Below are 24,570 nucleotides of genomic sequence, written 5' to 3'. Positions count from 1 at the left end.
GGGGGAAACAGACAAGACTGGGTGTAAGACGGTGCAGATTCTGAGTCAGGAGGACATGAAGATAATTGTAATTTTATCTGATACCCAAACTATCCAGGTTTCCAAACCCAATAATCAGAATGAGAAAAAGATAAAAAAAAAAGTGTTATTCTTGACTACTGTGTCTTTATTACTACCCAGACTGGGAGGAAATCAAATATATAGCTATTTCTTCTACATGCTAAAAAGTAATGCAGGAGGAATTAGAGAACAAAATAAAATTTAAAAATACTTTAGATGAGTCATAAAGAGAAAAGGATTTACTACTTGGATATCTGGAATCTGCACAGAACCTCTCAATACCTTACTACTAATAAGTACATGACTATGGGGCCTGAGTGTCGGCAGGCAGCTCTCATTCTAAGGAGATAAGGACCCTGGGAAGAAAGTCACGGAAAAAAAAGTAGTGGAAATAGATTACAAAGGTGCAGCAGAGCCAAGAGCAAAGAAAGGTGGTAATAAGTTTCTTCACTGTTGTTTTTATTAGCTTGTATTAATAACAAGTATTGTTGCAATTTTATAAAATTAACACACTAAGTCTAAAATTATGCCACGACTGGAAGAGGAAAGCTTTATACAGATTAGGTGATAGTGTCATGTAACTGTAATGGGGGATGTGTTTTCACATAGCTTTTTGTTTCTTTCCTTAATACACATGTTTTATGAATTTAAGTTTGTGAATTTAAGGCCCCACATTAGCTGAGTTTGTATTTTTCATTCTAAATTTCTAAATTAAGTAAATGAAAGGTCTAATGATGGATATTTCAGAAGAACATCTCAGTTTGCAAAGTTTTAAAGTTACTTAATTGATGTTCATTTTTAAATTCTGTATAATAGATATCACAATTTGTGGAAAGAAATAGTGCTTGAAGAATGTGTCAGCCTTGTAGAAAAAGGAAAGAAAGGGAGAATGGTGGATGGTAGAGAGGGATGGGAACTAATATTCATCGAGCAAATACAATGTGCTAAACCCTCAGCTAAACAGGTTCCATGCTTTTAATTCATCTGCTCCTCAGAGAGGGTAAGCAATTTTCTGCAGATCTCACAGTGAAGGACAGGTGCGTGAACCAAACCTAGCTCTGTGTAGTGCCAAATTAAAAAACTCTGATTTATGTGGTTCTGACACAAATATATACTTACTTTTCAAGCAATACTACTTATGTACATGCAGGCACAGGATATGTTTGGTAATCTGCAATATACTTCAGCCAGGTGATTCTCAATTTCTTTTTATCAGTGTTCATTGTGAAACTAGAAACTTTTACAGCATTGTAAATTACCTGCTTATTTTCTGAAGACAAAAATATGTAAATGTAGCATATTGTTTTGATTATTAAATGATTGTTTTTAAAGAACCCAATGGTTATACACATAGAAATGGGGATTTAATATGTTTCACAAGAAAACCTATGTGTGTGGGTATGTTTTGGATATTGTAAAAAGTGAGAAGTGAAACAGTAATGAGAGTATGAATGAGGAGCCAGACCTCGCTTTGGGTAACATAGGTTTCAAGCTGGAAGGGTCTCCTCAAATGGTTGCCTTTCAGCTTCCCTTAGCGCCTGTCCTAACTCAAAATTGCCTGCATTCTACCCTTGCCAACTCTGGAAGCTGAACATGGGTCATGTCTCTGGCAATTGTGATAATTATAATAAGATGATTCTGCACTAATATTTATGAATAAGTTTAAAGTTGTACATGAGTGACAATGGCAGCAGTCTATAACGCAACTATGTGTATCTTGTCTCAAACTTTGAAAAGGACATGCTGAGGGCCAGTGATGCAATAAGAAATGAAAACATGGTACTGCTCAGCAAAAAGTCCTTATATGGTAACATGGTGGAACCTTAAGTGCTAGTGGGAACTCTACCTCTGACACATAAAAGTCACCTGTTAGTGGTGGATTAGGCCATGAGGAACAATAGAGGTGAGGGGAGCCACCTGTACTCTGCATCCTCAATCTCATGTGTACCTCTTGAGTTTCACCAAAGTAAAAACCATTTACAGTGAGTCTGAGTTGTCATTCTCTCCCATTTTTGAGACCAAACCAGCACTGGGGTTTAGCCCACATTTGAAGATTAAATCTACTACTCACTGCCTACATGAAAGTCCCTTAATATCTCTTAACTGCTATTGCCTCGTCTGTAAGTGTCCTACTCACCTAATAGGACTGTTTTGAAGAGCACACAGATCAAATACATGGAAGTGTTTAAAATAAAGCATTGTATAAATTTAAATTGATTTTAACATTAATTTTATATTTAGAAGCTGAGAGTCAAGTGTAACTTGAATATGGACAGCTTTAATTTTCTTAATTCTCATCCTAGGCTGCAACTCCATTTTTACCACCTTCTAACTTGATGGCTTGCTTCTCTAAGTTTAAATTTCTCTGTCTGTAAAATAGGTATAATAGCATCTAATATAAAGCGTTGTGGTGATGATTAAATGAGTTATGTAAAATGCCTATTATGTATCAAGTGCTTAATAGATGGTAGCTATTAATATTGTTTTTCTAGGTTAACTAATAGCTATAAACCATTTACATATTGTCGATCCTCCAAACTAAATTACTAAATAATATTATAGAAAAAAGAAAGATAATCATCCCTATCATTTTATCTATCTGAAAATACATTCACATTTTTTTGATGCTCACTTAAAACTTGTGAAGTTTGAAGAAAATAAAGTAAGTAAAGAATGAGGAGACTTAATCAACCTCCACACATGAGTGTTGTGTTTAGTGGAAATTTGAACTAAGACCTTTTTTTACATGATGACAAACTCAACAGTGGTGTTTAATAAGCTTTCAGAAACCAAAACCTAATGGTGAGTTTCTTCTAGACTAAATTAATGCAAAACTAATTTTATTGGTTTACCATGGCAAATTGCCTTGCTTTCACCTGTAGTAGATCTAGTGAAACTTCTCAGCCATGGACAGAATTTTTTTTGTGATTCATTCATTTTTAGTATACAATTAGCCGAGTCTATTGTAATATAACTTCATCTAGTTAAATATAAATTCATCTGTTAAACACTAGTAATCATGTTTAACAATGCCGCTTTGTATTATAGAAAAAAAAAAGAAAACAATATTCCCTTCAAATGTTTTCAGCTGTGATAGTGGTGGAAAACATAGTAGCTCTTACCCTGACTTTTTGTTCATAATCTTATCTTTATCTTTCAGCCCTTTTAATGATAATCTTAACATCAGTCTCATGTCTGTAGATATTAAATGAATTTATACTTTTTCCAAAGCTTTGTAAGGAGATTTTGTTATAATAATTCACCTTTCGAAAGCCTTCTTTCCATATCATGCATATGATGGGATGTTAAAATCACTATAGTAAAAGAATGGTAATATATGGTATCGTATAGCCAAAATATTAGAAATTGCAAGAAAAATGCTTTTAGATTTTAAGTATTCTTTGATCAGTAGTCATCATGAGAAAATATGAAGCTTAATACGAGAAAATGGCCAAATTTAACCTTATTAACACAAGATGCAGTGGATATTCCTTAAACTAGAAGATACCATAGCAATCACCTAATCCAAACCACTCATTTAACAGACAAAAGCCAGGGAGATTGAGTGTAATTCTATACTTGCCTGTAAATTCAAAATCATAGATGCAAAATAGAACCAACTATTATGAACATCATGGTCTGTGACACAAAATGAATTTTTAAAAACATTATCTGTGTACTGAAAAAGAGATGAAACTATAGTTCACATGTGAGGGTGGTTTCTATCACATTTTACCCAGTATGGTAACCATTTCAATAGTGTTAATAACTATTAACACTTGTGTTAATAACTATTATTCAATAGTAGGGTGCCCAGATAATGACACCAATCTGCTGCTTCCTCAGTTTGACTAAGTTCCCTCATTCCTCTGACAATATTAGCATCTCTCTGAGCTAAACGTGATTCTAGTTATGTGTTATTAAAGATTGAAAGGACCTAAATGCCAGCCAACTATTTTAATTCCAGAAAGAATTTTTTTTAACACTGAAAGAAAATAAATGGCTGTGTTATTTTAGTCTGCTAGTCTCTAACACTATATGTACTTAAGGGGTTGTTAGGATAATTTTGACTACGAAATTTTCATTTTATGTTCTAATGTTAGTCTCGGTCTAAGATATACTCCAAAGTATGCGATGATACTGATTGGTAACATCAGACAATCTGTAGTTCACCCACAAGAAGCATGGCATATTTAATCCAGAGAGAGAATTAATAAGATATGGAAACTATCTCACATAATAACAATGATTTACTTGTTGTATAATATTGTCTTGGCAAGAGGCAAATAGGGTTGTCTAGTGAAAGATGGTAGCAGCTTTCTCTTGTTTGCCTAGATGAGCTACATGGAATGGGGTCCCCACCTCTCAGTGCAGGAATGACACTTCCCACACAGTTCACATCCAGCTCAAAATGTTATCTGCAACTACCTTGAGCAACAGTTCCCCAAGTACAGACTGTCCTCCCTGCCTTCACAGGGCCATCTCAAGTTTGTATGACCGTATAAAACAGATGGAATAAAAGGAGAGAGTGTGGTCCTTCTCTGGGAGCACACAGCATGGCGTGATGATTCCTGCCTTCTCTCCTTGGGATGATGAGGACTTAGCGATTGTGTCCTTCTCATTGCTGTCTCTACCACTAAGTTCTCTTGCTCTGTCTACTCAGTGTGCTATTGTGTTGTTTGTCTGTGATTGACCTCTCCAGAAGTGCCTAAAGAAGAGCCCGATTTCATTTGTTAAATTCATAAAATATGCTTAAAGATAAACCAAAGTCAGTGTTTCAGTGTTTACATTATATTTATCTTTCTTCACAAATATATTATCAAACAAAAGTTGATGCTGGAGTAATAATTCCTCTTTTATTACTGACTTCAAGACAAAGAAAATGATTTATTAGAGTTGTAAAAATTAGTTTTTTTTAAAAAAAATTTATATGTAACTCTGAGGTCAAGGTGAATAATTCATTTTTATTTGTAAAAGTCCACCTTCAATTAAACCAATTTAAACTTCTGGGTGCCTAAAACATTATTTGGAACCAAAAGATCTGTTTAATGCAATAGCTTATGAGATCAAGTCGTTGCTAATAAAAGTGTATTTAATTACAGAGTCAGGTTTTCTTTCCCTTGGTCGAAAAGATATTCAGGGGAGGAGAAGGTAACTAGAACACAGAGCAACTTTTGACCATACTAGAATGAACCAGCAGTGGTAGAGCATCTCATAGCATGGAAAATTATCTCTAATCTCAGGTAAGGTGTGGATGACGGCCAGGAATCCAGATCTTGACTGGACGGCAGTGGTGAGAAGGAAGATTGGACATGAGATTTCATTTTGATTGAAAGGATCATAACTTAAAAATATGAAGGATGCTGGCATGAAGAATAAAAGGAAGCCATAAGCCTTTCTACTGATCTGTGATTAAATGGGAGTTTTAGGAATGTAAATTGATAGCCAGCTGAAATTTATATAATATGAGTGAGTAGTACAGAGGAGGTAAGTAGGAATTACCAATGATAAACTATCAGAAATGTAGTATAAAGAGCATGTGTGTGGAGCCAGGAAGTTCCTCATCTACGAGGCCTGATTGTTTGTTTTCTCCAGGCTGAAAGAAGTGATGCCACTATTTGAAATTGGCCTAGGTCAGCTGCCAGGAGGTAAAGATGTAAGTCTAATGATTTAGCAATAAAGAACTGAGTGCAGTTCAGCTAGAGTACCCATATTTACTTTGATGTACTTGTTCCTTTGTTCAACTGAAGTGAAGTGAACTGGTTTATGCTTAACAAATAAGAGAAAATACTTTGTAAAGTATAAACATGTTATATTAATATAAAAACATAGCTACTCTATCGAAAAATCTTTCACAGCTGTACCTGGCATCAGACAGCTTCAGCCTTGCTCCCTGTAGGTCCTTGGAGAATTCACTTAACCCTCAGAGATTCAGTTCCCTCATTTGTAAATGTTGCGATTACCATTTGAGATGATGGATGTGAAAGCACATTAGAAGTTAAAATAGTGCCTTAAACATTACTATTCTTATTGCTACCATCACAAATCCCCAGCTACATAAGATGACATGTACTACAGGTAATTATGACAAAAATAAATTCTTTAGGAGTTACCCGGAAACCTCCCCCCTTTGGAAACTGTGGAAACAATACACTCGGCAAACTTTGCTTTATCATTTTCAGTGGGCTTATGGAATTGCCACCAATTCTAAAGAAACGCTATTCTTTATTCAATGTGGCACTCTAAATATGAGATTAATTAACTGTTTCTTACAAATCAAATAATTTTTCTTAGAACTGTTCACATTTTGAGGTGTATGGTAATCATAAAAGAGCTGGAAAACCAACTATGGAGAGGTCTTATTCATGTTATTGGGATAAATGAGATAAAAATAACTGACATTTATTTGAGCACTTACTATCTACCTGTTTTAAGTGCTAAACACCACCTGGAATAAGACTGTCTAGGTTCAAATTCTGGTTCCATCATTTAGTACTTATAAAAATATCTGCACCGCAGTTCCTTATCTATAAGATTGTGAAATAATACAGACTTTATAGTTTTTTTTTGTGTGTGAGAATTAAATGAATTGCACTTAGAATACTAGTTGTCAAGTAGTGTCCCTTCTCTTGTCTTCTTCCTCCTCTTCCGTAACTTGTCTGTTCAAGATGTCATGGCTGAGAAGCTGTGGGGGTGGCATACTGTGAAACTGCAGCCCACACTCTTGGTCACTAAGCGATGGTAACTTATATGACCAAATGCTGTTTACAAGATTTAGGGCTCATCTTAACAAAGAATGCCACTGAACAACTTCGCAAACAATACCACTGCAGTTTAGCATCTTCATCACACAAATTTGTGTTAAATAGCTGTTTAAATAGCATCAAAAAAGAGTTTGCTAGTTTTTGAAGATAGAAGGAGAAAAACCAAAAGTTTGAAAAATTAACTTTCAGTATAGGAAAAAATTCTCTAAGAACAAGCAAGATTTTAAAAGGCTATCCTTTTGCATTTGTTTCTAATTGGAAATGTGTTACATTCATTGTGACTTTTAAAAGATTATGAAAGTAGAAAGTTTTTTCTTGGAAAATTTAGAAAACTACTCAACAGCATGAAGGAGAGAAACAAGCTTAAGGTATGACATTGAATGAAAATCCTGTGTAACCACTTTCCAACTTGCTACATCATGACAAATACCATTAACTATGAAATGAATGTGATTTCTCTTTTACATTTAATGTTACATTAAAGATATGTTGCAATATTTTTCATACTTTCTGGAATGGCACACAAATAATGTTTTATAGTAGCAGATGTGTGACATCATATGAAAAACCTGTAAAACTTCCACATGAAAATCACATCTGCCAGTCTCCACTATCATTTTAACTGTAGTTATACAGTTTGCTTCTCCGTCTGTGCCAGAGGAGGCAGCTTTGCATGAAAGCTGTTCCAGGAAATTGTGTCTTCTGAACTAGCTAGTTAAGCAAATTGTGTAGCTGCCATTGAAACCAAAATGTACCCAGCAGACATAATTTCACAAAAGAGGAGGAAAAAAAACCTCACATTTGTATAAAAGTCACAGCTGTTCAACTCTACATTTTGTACTTTTTTCATTAAAAATTTTTCCCTTTCTTTATGAGCAGTGACAGTTACATTTCTGGTTAGCAACTCAGGACTCCTTAACACGTTGTTAAGTGCTGTACTATCATGGATTTGGTGTCTGTCAGGGAAAATTGGGCTAACTTCTCTCTGTTGCTATGTAGACTAGAAATTTGGTCCGTCTGCCCTGTCTACAGATGAAGTTGGGAAGATGTTGGGTAGACCTCCAGGAAATTGTGTCTTCTGAACTAGCTAGTTAAGCAAATTGTGTAGCTGCCATTGAAACCAAAATGTACCCAGCAGACATAATTTCACAAAAGAGGAGGAAAAAAAACCTCACATTTGTATAAAAGTCACAGCTGTTCAACTCTACATTTTGTACTTTTTTCATTAAAAATTTTTCCCTTTCTTTATGAGCAGTGACAGTTACATTTCTGGTTAGCAACTCAGGACTCCTTAACACATTGTTAAGTGCTGTACTATCATGGATTTGGTGTCTGTCAGGGAAAATTGGGCTAACTTCTTATGTAGACTAGAAATTTGGTCCGTCTGCCCTGTCTACAGATGAAGTTGGGAAGATGTTGGGTAGACCAACAACTGGGAGCAGAAGTTCCAGAGCGGGCTCTCTGTCATCCTCAGGGCATGTCAGATTGAATCAGTCTTATGCCTCTAAATCGTCCCTCACTGTTCTCTAAAATACAGAGCTGTGTGACTGCCTCTACTGCTCCAAACTAGAGCCAATATCCTTATGTTAAGGTCCACAGAAAACTGACCTCTCTTATTTCAAGTCCTGTGAGTCTTGCTGCTGGCGGCCATGCTGTCCAGGGCCCTCTGAAGTAGTGAGCAGAGGAGCTGGCTCAGAATGCTTGGGTCAGAAGTCACTCTCACAGGGCTGTGAACAGCACGACTAACCATTGTCGGACATCCTGCTGTGACACTGTACTAGAGGAGACTCTCCAGTAACCCCTCATTCTTCTCTAGTAATGAGTCTGAGACTCTTTTGGACCATTATGGATCAAAAATACTAAATGTATGGGAGGCATTTTAAGCAGAGTTAGGACTGTGAGCTATGCAGTCAGACCGCCTGGGGGCAAATTATAACCATTCCTATCTATATTATGTGATACTGGTTAAGTTCCTTAACTTCTTCAGCTGGTTTCTTCATCTGTAAACTTAAGACAATGTATCTCACTATTACTATAAAGAGGACTATAAATGTGGTAAAGACTGTTGAAGACTAGCCGAGTTCATGGCACATACTAACTATTCAATAAGTGTTAACTATTTTGATGATATGATAATAATGATGACGATTTTTCTGACTTTCAAATATATCGAACCTGTAATTTTAAAACCGACTTTGCACAGGACAGAATTATGGCACAGAAGGGTAAAGTCAGTAATAGTGGTCAAAAGCTATTCAATCTAGGTTTTTCGGTTTCAAGTTGTATAAACACTTTCCTGCTATTGACTGCTGGAATTCCTGTCTGCTTGTCTGTGGCTGACAGGAAAATGAGTGTTTGTGCAACTGTGCCAGAGGCACAAGACTGATTTTAACCTGACATGCCCTGCAGATGACAGAGAGCCGGCTCTGTAACTTCTGCTCCCAGTTGTTGGTCTATTTGAAGAGAATGATTGACTGCTAAGCTGGACTTGTATTGTCCCTGCATAGGCTTTTTTGTAACTGGGTGGGGAGGTGGAACGGTTTTTGTATTTTGTAGTCAGCACCTCCAATTGCATAAATGAGTGTATAATTATACATCAAAAAGGATAGAGCTACAGAGAACCCATTGTCTAGCATCATTAATAAAATTAGTGAATCAACATTTTTCTTGATTAGTTATAATAAAGACCATTTTGGTTTGTTACATTAACTAAATATTAAAATTGAAAATTAAAATGTGATTCTTTTAGATATTGGCATTAATATTGTCACTATAATTATAACTATCTTAATCTAGGCATATTATATTTCATATCTATGATGTTACACTGAAAAGTTGATACAGCAACTTAAACTAGACAGTTACTGTTTTTCTGTATTATTAACTATAAGAAATTAGGTTGCTTTTTTCCAACAAAGATACTCTATGGACTGAGAGTGATAAATAATTACTATGTTCACATGTGTATTCATATAGATTCCAAAAACAAAACTATTACATATACCTTGTGATATAATAGTGTCATGGAGATGAGATTTACATTTTTTGAGCAATTAAAACAATGTAAATAGGCATATTCTAATTAAAACAGACAAGTTGTCTTTTTTTGTGATGGAAAATATCCCTTGTTTCAAGTAATGTTTGAATTATATAAAATAAATTGAGGTATTTTAATTATTTTGATAAATTTTTTTCCAAAAGATGTTTTTAAAAAATATTGAGATTTACTTCTATTTAAAGTTATCTTTTGGCTTCAATTATCTATCTCAATTTTCTGCTTGACCTGATATACCCATACACCTAATTACTGGTATGGGTATACCTTAGGTATCATATAGTATCATGTAATGAGGTAAAGCCACGACAGGTAAAGCTGAAGAAAGTTAAACTATTTGACTTACCTGTATCTATAACCTCAACCATCATTTGAAATTTAAAACTATTAAATATATCAGTCTGATCTAATATAGGATGTGAGTGACTAAAGTATAAATAATTTTTTTATTATGGTGGTGATACAAGAAAAATGAAGTGGAGAAATGTAGAAGTATAATTTAAGCAGAAACAAATAAAAGGACAACCATTTGAAGAATAATGATGACGAAGTCAATTTTCTTTTAGAGTTATAGTCAATGTCCAATTCAATGATTAATTACAAACCAGCGGCTTATCTTTACTTGAATATACATCTCAATGATCAAGAAAGTAGGAAGCATTGCTTTCTGACACGTGGTGTCTCACCTTTCTGATAGAGCAGAGAAGAAAGGTTTGAGTTCAATATTGTTTCCCACATTGAATGTCAGCTTGACAGAAGTTGAGAACATGGAAGAACAATGTGAAGAATTAGAACAGGGTGGGGAAAGCAAACTATGTTCTGCAGGTCAAATTTGGCCAGCTGACTGTTTTTTGTAAATAAAGCTTTATTGGGACATAGCTGTGTCCATTCACTTAAATGTCACCTATGATTATTTTTAAGCTACAATGCCTGAGCTGAATAGTTGTGACAGAGGTCATATGCTCCCCCATCCCCAGCCAAAATACTTTCTATCTGGCTTTTTTATGGAGTTTGCCAATATCTAGACTAAGGAAAAGGTTCTTATTTTTTGAATTCTGCTAGGAAGTGTATGAAAGACAAGATTTGGCATGCCAGATATCTCAGTTCTCTTTCCTCTCATGAAATTATCTTGGGTTTCAGACATAATAAACTTTGGCACAGGATAGTCTGATTCAGTGCATTAAGACAAGCTAGTATTTATTGGAAACATTTAATGTTGATAAATTTATCCAGAATCTACAGCTACATTACCATTAAAACATTTGTGAATTTTAATTGATTAGCAATATAGTAGGACTCGAGAGCCTTGTAACTGTTTAGAAATGATTTTCCTTTATTTTTGCAATTAGAGGTACCTCCATGTATCTATCTTACTTTTTGTATCTACTGAGTGTCCACAAGACATTAAAGCATTAGATACCATGTCAGAAGATTGCATTTGGCAAAGGCACTTTGACTGGAAATGACTTACCATGGTGCCAAAACTGGGGCTTTTCTAAATGAAAATGACATCCCATAAGGAAAATGTAGGCTTTGTTAGTCACCCAAATAACATAAAATTCACTACACAATAGATAATAAAAAATTGTCTATCAGAAAAGGAAATCTGGAACAATAACTCACATATTGAACTTTTGAAAAGAATTATTTGATTTTCCTAAGGAGAAGATGTGTATGTAATTTAGTCTTTAATAGGGGCTTTATTTTGAATAAAAGTGTACATAGGATAACTCATATTATGCTAAGATACATTAAGGCAATGCAACATTCAGTAGAAAACATAAAATTCAACCTAGAGAAAGAATACTATTGATTTGAAATGGGATCTTAAAAAAGAAAAAATATCTAAATTTTATTTCATCCTTCAGCTGGAAAATATGGCTGCTTCATTGAATTGACTTCAAAATCTGGTTTAACAGAACATCTCTTTTGCACCCCGAGTCAGCTTCCAACATTTTGATTGCAAAATGAAGGGCATTTACTTTGATATGTTTAATTATCACTCATTTAGAGGACAATGTGAAACATACTTTTCCAATTGGTGTTTTAGAATTTTGAGTAAAAGGAAAGGAATGACAAATTAGCCAGCTGGAAGAGGCAAGAAACAGCTAACTAGTGCTGCTAGAGTCTTTGTGGACACTTCAAAGTAAGATGAAAGGGAAGCAAAGGAAGTGTTAGCCACACATGCTCAATGAAGGAAATACTAACACAATTTCACATCGTATTAATAACAAGTTAATATCACACTTAGAGACTTACTCAACATAATAAGTGCCATATATAGGATCATCGATTTTTTCCCAGCCATATGGAAGCTCTGAAAAATAAAAAGTTATTTCTTTCAGTAAATAAGTAACAGATATCACAACTTCTAATAAAAAGTAATATAATTTAATTGTTCATGGACTGCAGAAATAGTCTACCAAAGTGAAATCAAGCATTCAGACTCAGCATCAAATTTCAAACACATTTTATAGGAACTATTAGAAGCACTGACTTGAAAATTGGCAGTTAAAACACAGAGCCCTCTTTTCTGCAGATAGACTGCTGGGTCTAACTGTTTATAGCCACTCCAAGCGGTAGGACGGCATGTCATCATGTTATCACCACTCAAAGAGGCAAACCACTTGCCTGAAAAAGCATACAGCTTTCTTATTTATTTGTATTGTTAAAAGGGGCATTTCAGGATAAAGATCATATTTTCAAAATATATTTCTGAGGACAGCGAATTTTTTCTTATAACTACAACAAAGACATTATAAATTCTCAACTGACATCCCACTATTCGAGATGGTTAGCTTGCTGTTCTCTCCACATGGGTCAGATTTTGAATGCTGCCAATATACTTTTGGGCATATTTACTATAAAGTCTAAAATTCTAGACACACTTTCCTTACCAATATGGTTCATACTTCCAGTTCTCCATGGTAAGTTTTAATATGCACACTTTTAAAATATCGACATTATAAATGCTACTATTGGCAAAACAGGCTGTTTGAAAACCACACTTTGCTTCATGACACATTGAACCTTTATAATTATTAACTCCTATAAATATAAAGAATATGATTTTTTTCTGGACAGATATTCACTGTATGTATACAGAATTTGAAATCTGGGACATTTCGACATGTTTAAATAACACATTTAAATGAAATTTAAAAGTTTATTATTATAGTAGTAATACATGTTCACTGTAAATGAAGAACAGTTATAGAAATAATTAAAATTACTTACAATCTTGCCATTAAGAGATAGCCACTGTTAACATTTTGGTGAATATTTAGTAATGATAAATTCCTAGAGTTGGAATTTTGTATTAAAATGGCATACACTCTTTTGTGGCTTTGATATATAGCCAGATTACCACAGCTCCACAATTCCCCAACCAAAACTTTTAGGGGAAGATAGGCTTTAGAATTCTGAATTTTTTTGATTTTATTTTTATTTATTTTATTTTTTTAATTGTTTATTGGGGTAACATTGGTTAATACAATTATATAATTTTCAGGTGTACATTATAATTTAACATCTATATATTCTATTGTGTGTTTACTACCCAAAGTCCAGTTTCCTTCAGGTTGAATTTTTTTGATTTTAGAAAGTTAACATGATATAAATGCTTTCTATCCATAACACTCCAAGCAGAGTCTGAGAGGCACTTTATAATCAAACACATGAGAATTTATGCAGCCAAAATTATAGGATTCACACTAAGAGGCATAAATAAGGACTACTTCACATCAGTTAGCACTGGTTTGCTGCCAGTATGTCCAGACCAGGGTATGTTTTGCTGCCAAATGAGTTAGAAAAGGCAATTTTAGAGCTTTTGAATTTTGAATATGCAGACAAAGTACTGTATATCATTATTTTGAAAATCAACCTAATTGATTTTAAAATGGCAGCTCATAACTGTTTTAATTTACTTTTCTTGGAATTTTTTTTAGTTTGAACATTTTTCATTTGTCCATCTTTGGACAACTATTTTTTTCTTGTGTGCATTTCTTAAAATTTTTTATTAATTCATAAGAGTCCATTACTAATTAAAGATATTAATTCTTTATCACATATGTTGCATATACATTAAGAGTTGTTTAGATTTAAACTTTGTTGAACATTTTTTAATACATAGAAGTTTTAATTTTTATTTGGTAAATTTCTCACTGTTTTCCTTTATGGCTTCTATCATTGGAGCTTAGCTTAAACACTGAAATTTTTCTTTTTAGTGTTTTGTTTTTTAATGTAAAGTATAGGTTATGACTTTGTTTAATAATTCTTAGATTAGTTGTATCTTAATAAATTTATAACACCAGTTTATAGAGAATTGACAATTTACCTTTAAGAAAATTTTCTTCCAAAATGATAATGAGGACAAGCTTTTACTGGGTATTTATTATGATTCAGGTTCTAATGGATTACATGTACTAACACATTTTATCCTAACAGCAACTCAGGATTTAAAATCTCTCTTGTTCCAGCAATTTTAAACAATTTAGATATCAATTTAGACAATGTGTTTCACACAGAATAAACAACACTTAATTTAGACTAAGGAGAATAATTATCCAGATGATTTTCTCCAAATCCTTCAAGCTAATGGAGAATTTGGCTAGTAAAAAGAAGAATCCATTTGACAAACATCTATTGGGAGCCTTTCACAAGCAGTAAGGTGTCTTTTACTAAAGTAAAAGAATATACGCAGGACTGCAATCAATATTATAAATATTTATTATTAATATGGCTGACTACATGGATTCATATTTATAATATGTTTATTATAATCATATTTGATAACATGGAATAAAAACCTAACATGGGTAATTTTATGGATACTGTCTTAATGGCCTTGTTACATGAAAGCATTTCATTGTCAAATTTTTAAAATAATTTTTTTCAATTAGTTGACAAGCAATATTATTTTAATTTCAGGTATATAAGTGATTTGTCACTTATATAACTTATGAAGTGATCATCTTGATAAATCTAGTACTCGCCTGACACCATACACAGTTATTATAATATTGTTGACCATATTCCCTATGCTATACTCTACATCCCCTTGACTATGTTGTAACTACCAATTTTTACTTCTTAATCCCTTTCCCCACTTCACTTGTCCCTCCAACCGCACCCCCATCTGGTTACATAAAATTGTTCTCTGTATCTCTGACTTTGTTTCTGTTTTGTTTGTTTATTTATTTATTTTTAAAGTCTACATGTAAGTAAAATCACATGGTATTTGTGTCTCTGTCTGACTTATTTCACTTAGTGTAATACCATCTAGGTCCATTCATACTGTCACCAATGGTAAGATTTCATTCTTTTTTATGGTCTAGTAATATTCCACTCTATATAAGTACCACTCCTTCTTTATCTATTTGTCTATTGATGGACACTAGGTTGCTTCCATATCTTGGCTATTGTAAATAATGCTGCAATGAACATAGAGGTGCATATATCTTTTCAAAGTAGTGTTTTGGGTTTCTTCAGATAAATACCCAGAAGTAGAATTACTGGGTTCTTCTTTGTCTCTTGTTATAGGCTTAGTTTTAAAGTCTATTTTGTCTTGTATATGTATTGCTACCTCAGCTTTTTTCCCCTCATTTCCACTTTCACGAAATATTTTTTTCCATCCCTTTACTTTCAGTCTGTGTATCTTTTGATGTCAAATGGGTCTCTTGTAGGCAGTGTATGTAAAGGTCTTGTTTTCTTATCCATTCAGCTACCCTATCTTTTGATTAGAACATTTAATTCATTTACATTTAAAGTAATTCTTGATAAATATGTAGTTATTGCCATTTTATTATTCATACTTTTTATCTTTTCTTTCTTTTTCTTAAAGAAATCTCTTTAACATCTCTTATAATACTGGTTTGGCGTTGATGAACTCCTTTAGCTTTTTCTTGTCTGGGAAACTCTTTACCTGTCCTTTGATTCTAAATGATGGCCTAACTGGGTAAAGTTATCTTGGTTGTAGGTCTTTGCTTTCCATCACTGAATATTTCTTGCCAATCCCTTCTGGCCTGCAAAGTTTCTGTTGTGATATCACCTGAAAGTCTTATGGGAACTCCCTTGTAGGTAACTAATTGCTTTTCTCTTGATACTTTTGGGATTTTCTCTTTGTCTTCAATTTTTGTCGTTTTAATTATGATGTGTTTTGGTGTATGCCAGTTTTGGTTCATCTTGTTTAGGACTCTCTGAGCTTCCTGGACTTGTATGTCTATTTCCTTTACCCGATGAAGAAAGTTTTCAGTCATTATTTCTTCAAATAGGTTCTCAATCCCTTGCTCTCTCTCTTTGCCTTCAGGTATTCCTGTGATGTGAATTTTGGTACGCTTGATGTTGTCCCAGATGTCCCTTAAACTATCCTCACTTTTTTTGATTTTTTTTTTCCTGTTGCTGTTCCAGTTGGGTGTTTTATGCTACCTTGTGCTCCAAATTGCTGAGTTGATCCTCTGTTTCATCTAATCTAGTATCGATACCTTCTCTTGTATTCTTTACCTCATTTATTACTTCATTTCTGATTGGTTCTTTTTATGGTTTCTATGCCCTTTTTTATGTGTACTATCATTTTGTTGAAGTTCTCACTGAGATCATCTATTCTTTCCCTCAGTTCGTTGAACATTCTTATAACCAGTGTTTCAAACTCTCTATCTGCCTCCATTTCACTTAGTTATTTTTCTGAAGTTTTCTTCTGTTCTTTCATTTGATGCCTCCAGCGTGAGCAAGTTGGGTGGAGCGGGGTCTCAGGGAGTTACCAGGGTGGAGTGAGCAAATATAACCAGGCCAATGCAGATTCAGATTTGGCTGTGTAGGGGGAGGGCTCAACACAGGCAAGATGGTGACTGCCTGTAGGCTGCACAAGAGGAGGGCTCAACAAAGAAATAATGGTGGCTGTCTCTGTAGGCCTCACCCTGAAGCCATACAACTTAGTCTTTCCTTGTATGTCTTTGGGACCTTCTGAGCTTTTGTCCCTCCACCAGAGTCCAGGGTGAGTACCTGTGTGTAAGTCTGTGCACTGGCCCTTTAAGGGGATATCTGAGTTTCCAGCTGTCTTCTGTTTCACCCAGATGGCCATAATCCCCACTGATTTCTATAGCCACATTTTGTGGGCACTCCTCTTTCTGGCACTGTAAGCCTGGGCTGGGAAACTCAGTGTGAGGCTGGCTCCCTTTGCTTCTCTTCGGGATGGAGGGGAGACCTCTGCAGCTGAGATATCTTTTCCAGTGATCAATTGCCATACATGGGTGTGGGGCCAGCCCATTTATCATCTCTATCCCTTTTACTAGTCTCCATGTGGCCTCTTTTTTATATCCTTAGTTATAGGAGTTCTCTTTAGCTAGTCTTCAGATGGTTCTTCAGGTTGAATGTTCTATAATTTAGTTGTAATTTTAATGTGGTTCATGGGAGGAAGCAAGCACAGCATTTACCTACTCCATCATTTTGACTGGAACTCTTTCATTGCCAAATTTTTAAAATTATCTTTTATAATGTAAACTATTCTTTCATTTGCTTCTTATCTTTAGTTCTTTTTTGAGTAAATAACTAATTCTAAGCAATGTAGCCCAGAAATACAAACTTCATTGATTCTTTTTCTTTGCAGATTTACAGCACCAAACGTTCTTGGAATATTTACTTATTTTCCTTTCTCCTTGCTATTAAAAAGTATTCATCAGAATTTAGGGGGAATCTGATTTTCTTCCATAAGATATTAATATTTTGTGTTTGTTTACCTTCTGATTTCATATTTCCAAAATAAACTATTAATTCATGCCAAAATAAAATTATATGTTATAAACGCTTGTACTTTAAGATACGCTATTAGTGGCCCTTAACTCACACTTTGAGATAAAGAGATACATTATAGCTCTAACCTTCTGTTATAAAGAGCTGCCATTCATTTCATTTTAAATATTTTCAAGGGATTGATGAGTGAATGTTACAAGAAACCAGTAACAGATAATATATCACTTCATTTGTAAATATGGCAGAATGGGTATAAAAATCTACACTAATATTTAAAAAGATATGTGTGTTTATTCATTATATATGTATGTGTATTCATATATATGTATATGCATATATATATGAATGTGTATGTGTGTTTGTATATGTGTGTATATGCATGAGCATGTATGTGCATGGGTGTTTGTGTGTATTCCCCTTAATGACACTTTTCTTGAGTAGCCAACAAAGGTCTAGGCTAGAATGCTAGGCTAGAAAAACCACAAGTTTTTCTTAATTCATTAAAAAGACAAGTCATGAAATAAACTTCTTAAGATTATAAACTAGAGTATACATTTAGATGATGAAAAGTTAAGAAAGTGAAAAATCATCATTCACTGTGAAAAGTGAGCTATTTGGACTTGAATTAGTTTTTAAAAACCAATTACTTCCTTTTAAAGTAAAGCTAACAAAAAGAATTTCAAATATTATATTATTTGCTTAATCAGACAAGTATGTAGCTTGGAGCTCTTGGGTCCTGGGTTATTTAGAATACTTTATTCAACAATACCTGACAAATTTACTGATGATTAAGGTCACACTGATAAAAGAATAACATATACTATGCAACAGGGAAAAACAAACACTTGAGATCAACAAGGTTAATGTTGCATTAAGAACTGTTTTAATTGAGATTTTCTTCAGGCCATGGAACTGTGGAGCAAATTCAGCGATTAGGTATTCCTACAGTGATCCCCTCTGTAAAAATCTGTATGAATGTCTAGATTAATTTGTAGTCAGTCATATAAGCTTTGTAAAACTGCAATAGAAACAAAAGATTAAATAGGCATCCAATTCTGCCTGGATTTGCCACAACCACCATACTATATTTTTACTTACTTGCTCTTTCCAAATTTTATTTATTTGTTTGTTTGTTAGGTCCATTTTCATTGCAGAAAATTGAGACTCCTTTATGCTAACTCACAGGTTGCAAATGGGAAACTTGTAGAATACAGGGATAATATTTCTTATGAAAATGGAACCCAAATACTGGAAAACTGTAAAGAACTTAGGATATACTACCTCAGAATATCTTAGAAGGATCCCTTTTGGTCTGTCTTATTTTGTCTTTTAAACTATGTCCTTTATCTCTGTGGCTCTGCATGTTTCTTTCTCTCAATTCCATTTCACTGTATACATCTCCTTCTTTCTCTTCTTCTGTGGACTGGCTACCTTTGCTTGTTCATCTTGCATATGTCCTGAAATGGCTACCTAAATGACTCTATGTTACTTTTTATCTCAAGCATTGCTATTACTACTTTGATCTCTGTATCCCGCCCCCCCCCCCCCAAAAAAAATTATTCATGAATCCACTTCATTTTCTTCAAAATAGATCCAAGTAACTTGGCCTGGCAGATCAATGTAATTGCTTCCCTAAGACTAAGAACAAACCCATAGAATAATTATGGATGGCTGGGGGTTGTACCCCTTAGGTAAATACTGAGCCACATCTGGCAAGCTCAAATGGAGGGACATTCTATAAAATAACTGGCCAGTACTCTTCAAAAGTGTCAAAGTCATGAACTAGAAAGACTGAGGTACTGCCACAGAATGGAGGAGACTATGGAAACAGGAAGACTAAATGCACTGTAGAATTCTGGTTTGGATCTTGGACCAGAAATGAAACATTAGTGAGACAATTGACAAAATTCAAATAAGGTTTGTAGATTAGTTAATAGTCTACATGAATATTAATTTCCTGGTTTCAATAATTATATTGATAAAAGATGTTAATATTAGGGGAAGCTAGGTGAAATGTATGTGAAAACACTTTGTACTATTTTTGCAACTTTCTTGAAATCTAAAATAATTTCAAAATGAAAACCTTGAAAAAAATATTTTACCAATTCTATCAATTAGATGACTTCTACTTACACTTTGTTAATATTCAATTAGATACACATAAGATTGAATTCATTTGGATAGTGTTAATCTTTTAAACAAAATGAGAATGCAAAAGTTTTGGATTTATATTCTTTCATTTTATGTTGATTTTTGATAGATTTTTTAAGAAAGTGGCTTTAATATTTGCAATTTTACCATTTTTTCCTGTTGTCTATCTTTCTGCTCACTAGAAAAACTAGATAAATACCACATTCATGTTCAAGTGTTATTGCATCTTAAATCCTAGAAGACAGATTCAATAACATGGGTTCAAAATATGGAGTTAGGTTTTTTTCAATTTCAGCGAAGCAGTGTCTTGTACAGGCCATGGAATGGATTCAATTAGAAATACAATAAAGACCATTGAGAAAATACATGGCAATAGCCAACAGAACAAAGTGAAATAAGACAGGTAAAAAGAATCAGAAAGAAGTCATTAATATAAAAGATGGGCAAAGATAATCCAGTATATGTATAGTTGGAATACATGAAGAAAATAATAGAATACTTAAAACTATAATCCAAAAAAATGCAGAAATAAAATAACTATATCTATATACTAAGAGGGCTTCCCATGCACTTGGAATATTATCTCAAAATAGTCAATTCTAAGATATATACCAATTAGCCATTAGACTTATAAGGTAGAGAAAAAACTGGCTAAAAGATAAGTTTTTTTACAATCAAATTGTTATCACATCTCAGGATATACACAGCGAGACAACAGTGAAGCAGAAATATAAAGAATCTCAAAGAAAGACTTATCCAAGGATGTTATAACCAGTCGATCTATCTTTCAGTATCAACATTTACACACACACACACACACACACACACACACACACACACACACACACACACACACATCCCAGAGTTTAAAATATGCAAGAACTAGGGGAATAATGTATCTAAGAATACTTCCTGAGGTACCCACTAAATTAAACCAACCTAATTCAAGAGATGACTGGAAGGAAGGACTAATAGTAATTATTAAACACATTTAATTTTAGATCTAGTGTAGAACAAAGTGTAGAACAAAGGTGGGAACAAACGTGAGAATAATATGAAAATATTATATGTTTAGATGCTATTGAAATAATACTATTAAAAAAGAGGAGAGGGATAAAAGAGGAGAATGAACAATGATCTCATTGATTGTTGCAGAGGTAATAGGTAGGAGCCACAGAATATCATTTAAAGCTAACAAATAAATATGAGCCTTATAAAAGTTATCAGTATAAATAAAAACATTAGAACATAAATGTAAATAGCTCTAAATACAAACAAACAAATAAACAAAAATCCCAAAGAGAACAGACTACAGAAAGAAACACATTCAATATAACGTGACATGGCTAATAAATACAACATATGATAATATGACAGAGTTAAAAAAACCATAGAAATGAATTTACTTCGCTAGTTAATAGTTTTTACTTAGCTCATAGAAAAGAACCAAATCCATGCTGTAAAGAAGTGACATCTTTAAACAAAGTGATTCAGAAAAAAATAAAAATAAAGGACTGGGTAAAGATATACCTAACAAATAGAAAAAATAAGAAAGCAGGGGTTAGAGTCCTGCTATTAAACTTCAGAATTCAGTTCAAAAGCATTAACCAGGACAATGAACAGTACTTTGTCACAATAAAGGTCACAATTGATAATGGAGATATAATTCAACAATATTTGTATATCAAATAATATAAACCACCTTCACAAAATAGTAACTACAGGACTTGCAAGGATAAATAGAGATACACTAATAACAGACATTTAAGACTGCTCTCTAATATAGGTTATGTTGACAAAATTACAGATGTAGAAGAACTAAATATAGCATAATTAATTGGACAAATCTTTTGGTTCTTTCCCCTACCTACATCTCCTTTTTGAATTTTATACTCCAGAAATAGAGAATATATATTCTTCTGAAGTACACGTGGAACGTTCACCCAAATTGTTTATATATTAGATTATAAAAATGTCTTAATAAAATTCTACAAAGCTGAAATAATACAAACAATAATCTCTGACCATAATGCAATAAAATCTAGACATTAATAACAAAGTCATAATCAAAGGAACTTTTATCTAGAAATTCAAAACTGAATAAACAACTCTTGTGTCAAAGAGGAAATGTAAACTGAAATTGCAGAATTTCTAAAAGTAATGAGTGAAAACACTAAAGAGCAAAATCTGTAGGACACAATTAAAACAGTGCTCAGAGGAAATTTTATAGCATATATACATATGGAAAATAGCAAAGTGCATTCCCAATTCAAAGCAGTAGAAAAAGAAAAACAAAGGAATACTTCCAGAAAACATGCACGCACGCACGCACGCACACACACACACAATAAAAGCACAGAATCATATTGTAGAAAAATGGAGACATAATAACACTAAATGTTGCTCCTTTTTAAAAATCAGCAAAATAAACACCAATTTAAGATTAAAAGAGATGTTACATATAATAAAGTAAGAAATGACAAAAAGGAAGCAATCGTAAAGATAATAGAATACTCTGGTTGCTTTTGCTGTGCAGAAGCTTTTTAGTTTGATGTAGGCCCATTCATTTATTTTTGCTTTTACTTCTCTTGCCTTTGAGGTCAAATTCATAAAGTCCTCTCTAAAACCAATGTCCATGAGTTTAGTACCTATGTTTTCTTTTATTCAATTTATTGTTTCAGGTCTTATATTTAGGTCCTTGATCAATTTCAAGTTAATCCTAATGTATGGTGACAGATAGCAGTCTAGTCTACTGCCATTTACAACAACATGGATGGATCTTGAGATAATCATGCTAAGTGAAATAAGTCAGATAGTAAAAGTTGAGAATCACATGATTTCACTCATATATGGGGGATATAAAACTGAAAGCAACAAATGAACAAGACAAACAAACAGAAACTTACAGACACAGACAACAGTTTAGTGGTTACCAGAGGGAAAGGACAGAGAGGAGAGGTAGATAGAGTAAAGGGGATCAAATGTACGGTGACAAATAAATTTAACTTTGGGTGGTGAACTCACAATGCAATGTACATATGATGTATTATTGAATTGTATACTTGAAACCTATATAATTTTATTAACTATTGTCCCCCCAAAATTTTAATTAAAAAATACTCTGTATAAACCTATGCTAACAAAATTAAAACTCTACATGAAGTGAATAATTTCTCAGGAAAATATAATTTATGAAAATTGGCCTCAGTGGAGACAGAAAGCTTCAATAGACAGGTTTTTAGTCAATTTACCATAGTAAATTCTAAATGGAAAAGAAACAAATGTAACACTATAAGTCCTAGGGATAAATTTCTTTATAAACTGGGTATGGGGAAAGGTTTGGTATTCTGACTCAAACCTGACAAAAAAAAAAAAAAAATCTCTAACAGTTCAAAAAAAAAAAAAGAAAGAAAAAGAATCTCTAACAGTTCAAAACATCATAATCAATGTTAAAAGATAAATGACAGAGCAAATATTTACAACATATTAGTCATAAAAACTAATTTCCTTCATAAGAAACTTTTAAAAAGTGAAGAAATAAAGACTAAAAACTTGGTAGAAAAAGATGCAAGAGCCAGAAATAGAATGTTTACAATAAGAATACACAAATATTCTTTAAATGTGAAAAGATGTACAACTTCCTTTATTGTAAGAGAAATGCAAATTAAAACTGCATTGAGATATCATTTCACCCTTATCTATCACATTGGAAAAAATACAAAAGCTTGAAAACACACTCTTTGGGCAAGATTGTGTGGTAACTGTCCCTGATCCTACAATGCTGATGGATGGGCAACATGATACGACTCATATTGAGGGGTACTTGTCAATAAGTAACACAACCAGACATACTTCATCTTTTTATAATCTCCTCTGAGAAATTATCTCCTCTGAGAAATTACTGTAAAGTTTCATTTTCAACAATATAAAAAGGCAAATGTACAAGGTTATTCACTGCAGTATTATTTTAATAGCAAACCATGGAAACAACCTAAACATTCAACCACAGATGACTGGTTATGTGTACACGCTATGTACACACGGTCCAGTACTAAATTGCTGCGAAACTTATAAAGAAAATCTCTGTCATCAGATATAAAGTGATTTGTGGGATATATTGCTAAATAAAAACACTCATGCTTATTAATGAAGAAATGTACAGAAGGAGAGCCAGAAACTAAAGAAACTACTTAACTATAAGAGGTGGGCATAAACAGTTAAGTCAAAGAGATAAGAAAGGAAATGAGAATTCTTTGAGAATATCTTTCTATAAACCATGTCAATGTTCTTTTGTTCACAAAAATAGAATTAAATAAAAAAGGATGGTAAAAAAACCCCTAAGATTGAATACAAACAAGAACAAATGAGCCTAACTGTATATAAAATTGCTAAGCACTAGGGGAAAAAAAATCAAATATTGGAGAAACGATAGATTCTGGGACTAGGATTTTATTGTACAAAGACTCAGAAAGTAAAAGCATTGAAAAAATATCACTGAGGTTCAAAAAGGGAATAACTATATTATGCTGCACAGTTAATATGCTTTCCTGACAGTGAGCATTGGGATACTGGTTTCTGGAGCTTGGAGTTAATTTACATTTGTATCTTATGTCTTCTACACTGGGAAACTCTGAGGGTCTGGAGTTTAGGATCTTCATAAACAGAAAGCTACAAAAACGAAGTTTCAAGAGTATGGGGTGGAGCCAACATTAATTTTAGTGATTCAGACTTAAGGTCAGACTAGAATTTAATAATTCAGAGAGGAAGTCACAGGTCTCTGAGAGGAAAGGATCA

At 33.4% G+C, this 24,570-nt stretch overlaps 1 protein-coding gene across 1 annotated transcript in view; it reads right to left on the bottom strand.

The window, feature by feature from the left end:
* LOC112474005 (membrane-associated guanylate kinase, WW and PDZ domain-containing protein 2-like) overlaps positions 1 to 16,957 on the bottom strand; it is a 292,185-nt gene extending 275,228 nt beyond the window's left edge. Inside the window, exons 1-2 of the mRNA XM_025042189.1 lie at positions 16,879 to 16,957; positions 12,139 to 12,196 (exon numbers count right to left, since the gene is read on the bottom strand). Of these exons, the coding sequence (XP_024897957.1) occupies positions 12,139 to 12,196; positions 16,879 to 16,957 (137 nt within the window). The remainder of the gene's footprint in view (positions 1 to 12,138; positions 12,197 to 16,878) is intronic.
* Positions 16,958 to 24,570: the final 7,613 nt, after the last annotated feature.

This window comes from Pteropus alecto, unplaced genomic scaffold, assembly GCF_000325575.1.
Source record: "Pteropus alecto unplaced genomic scaffold, ASM32557v1 scaffold69, whole genome shotgun sequence".
Classification (NCBI taxonomy): Eukaryota; Metazoa; Chordata; class Mammalia; order Chiroptera; family Pteropodidae; genus Pteropus; species Pteropus alecto.
Note: the sequence above shows the minus strand (reverse complement) of the source record. Positions and strands in the feature narration are given on the sequence as shown.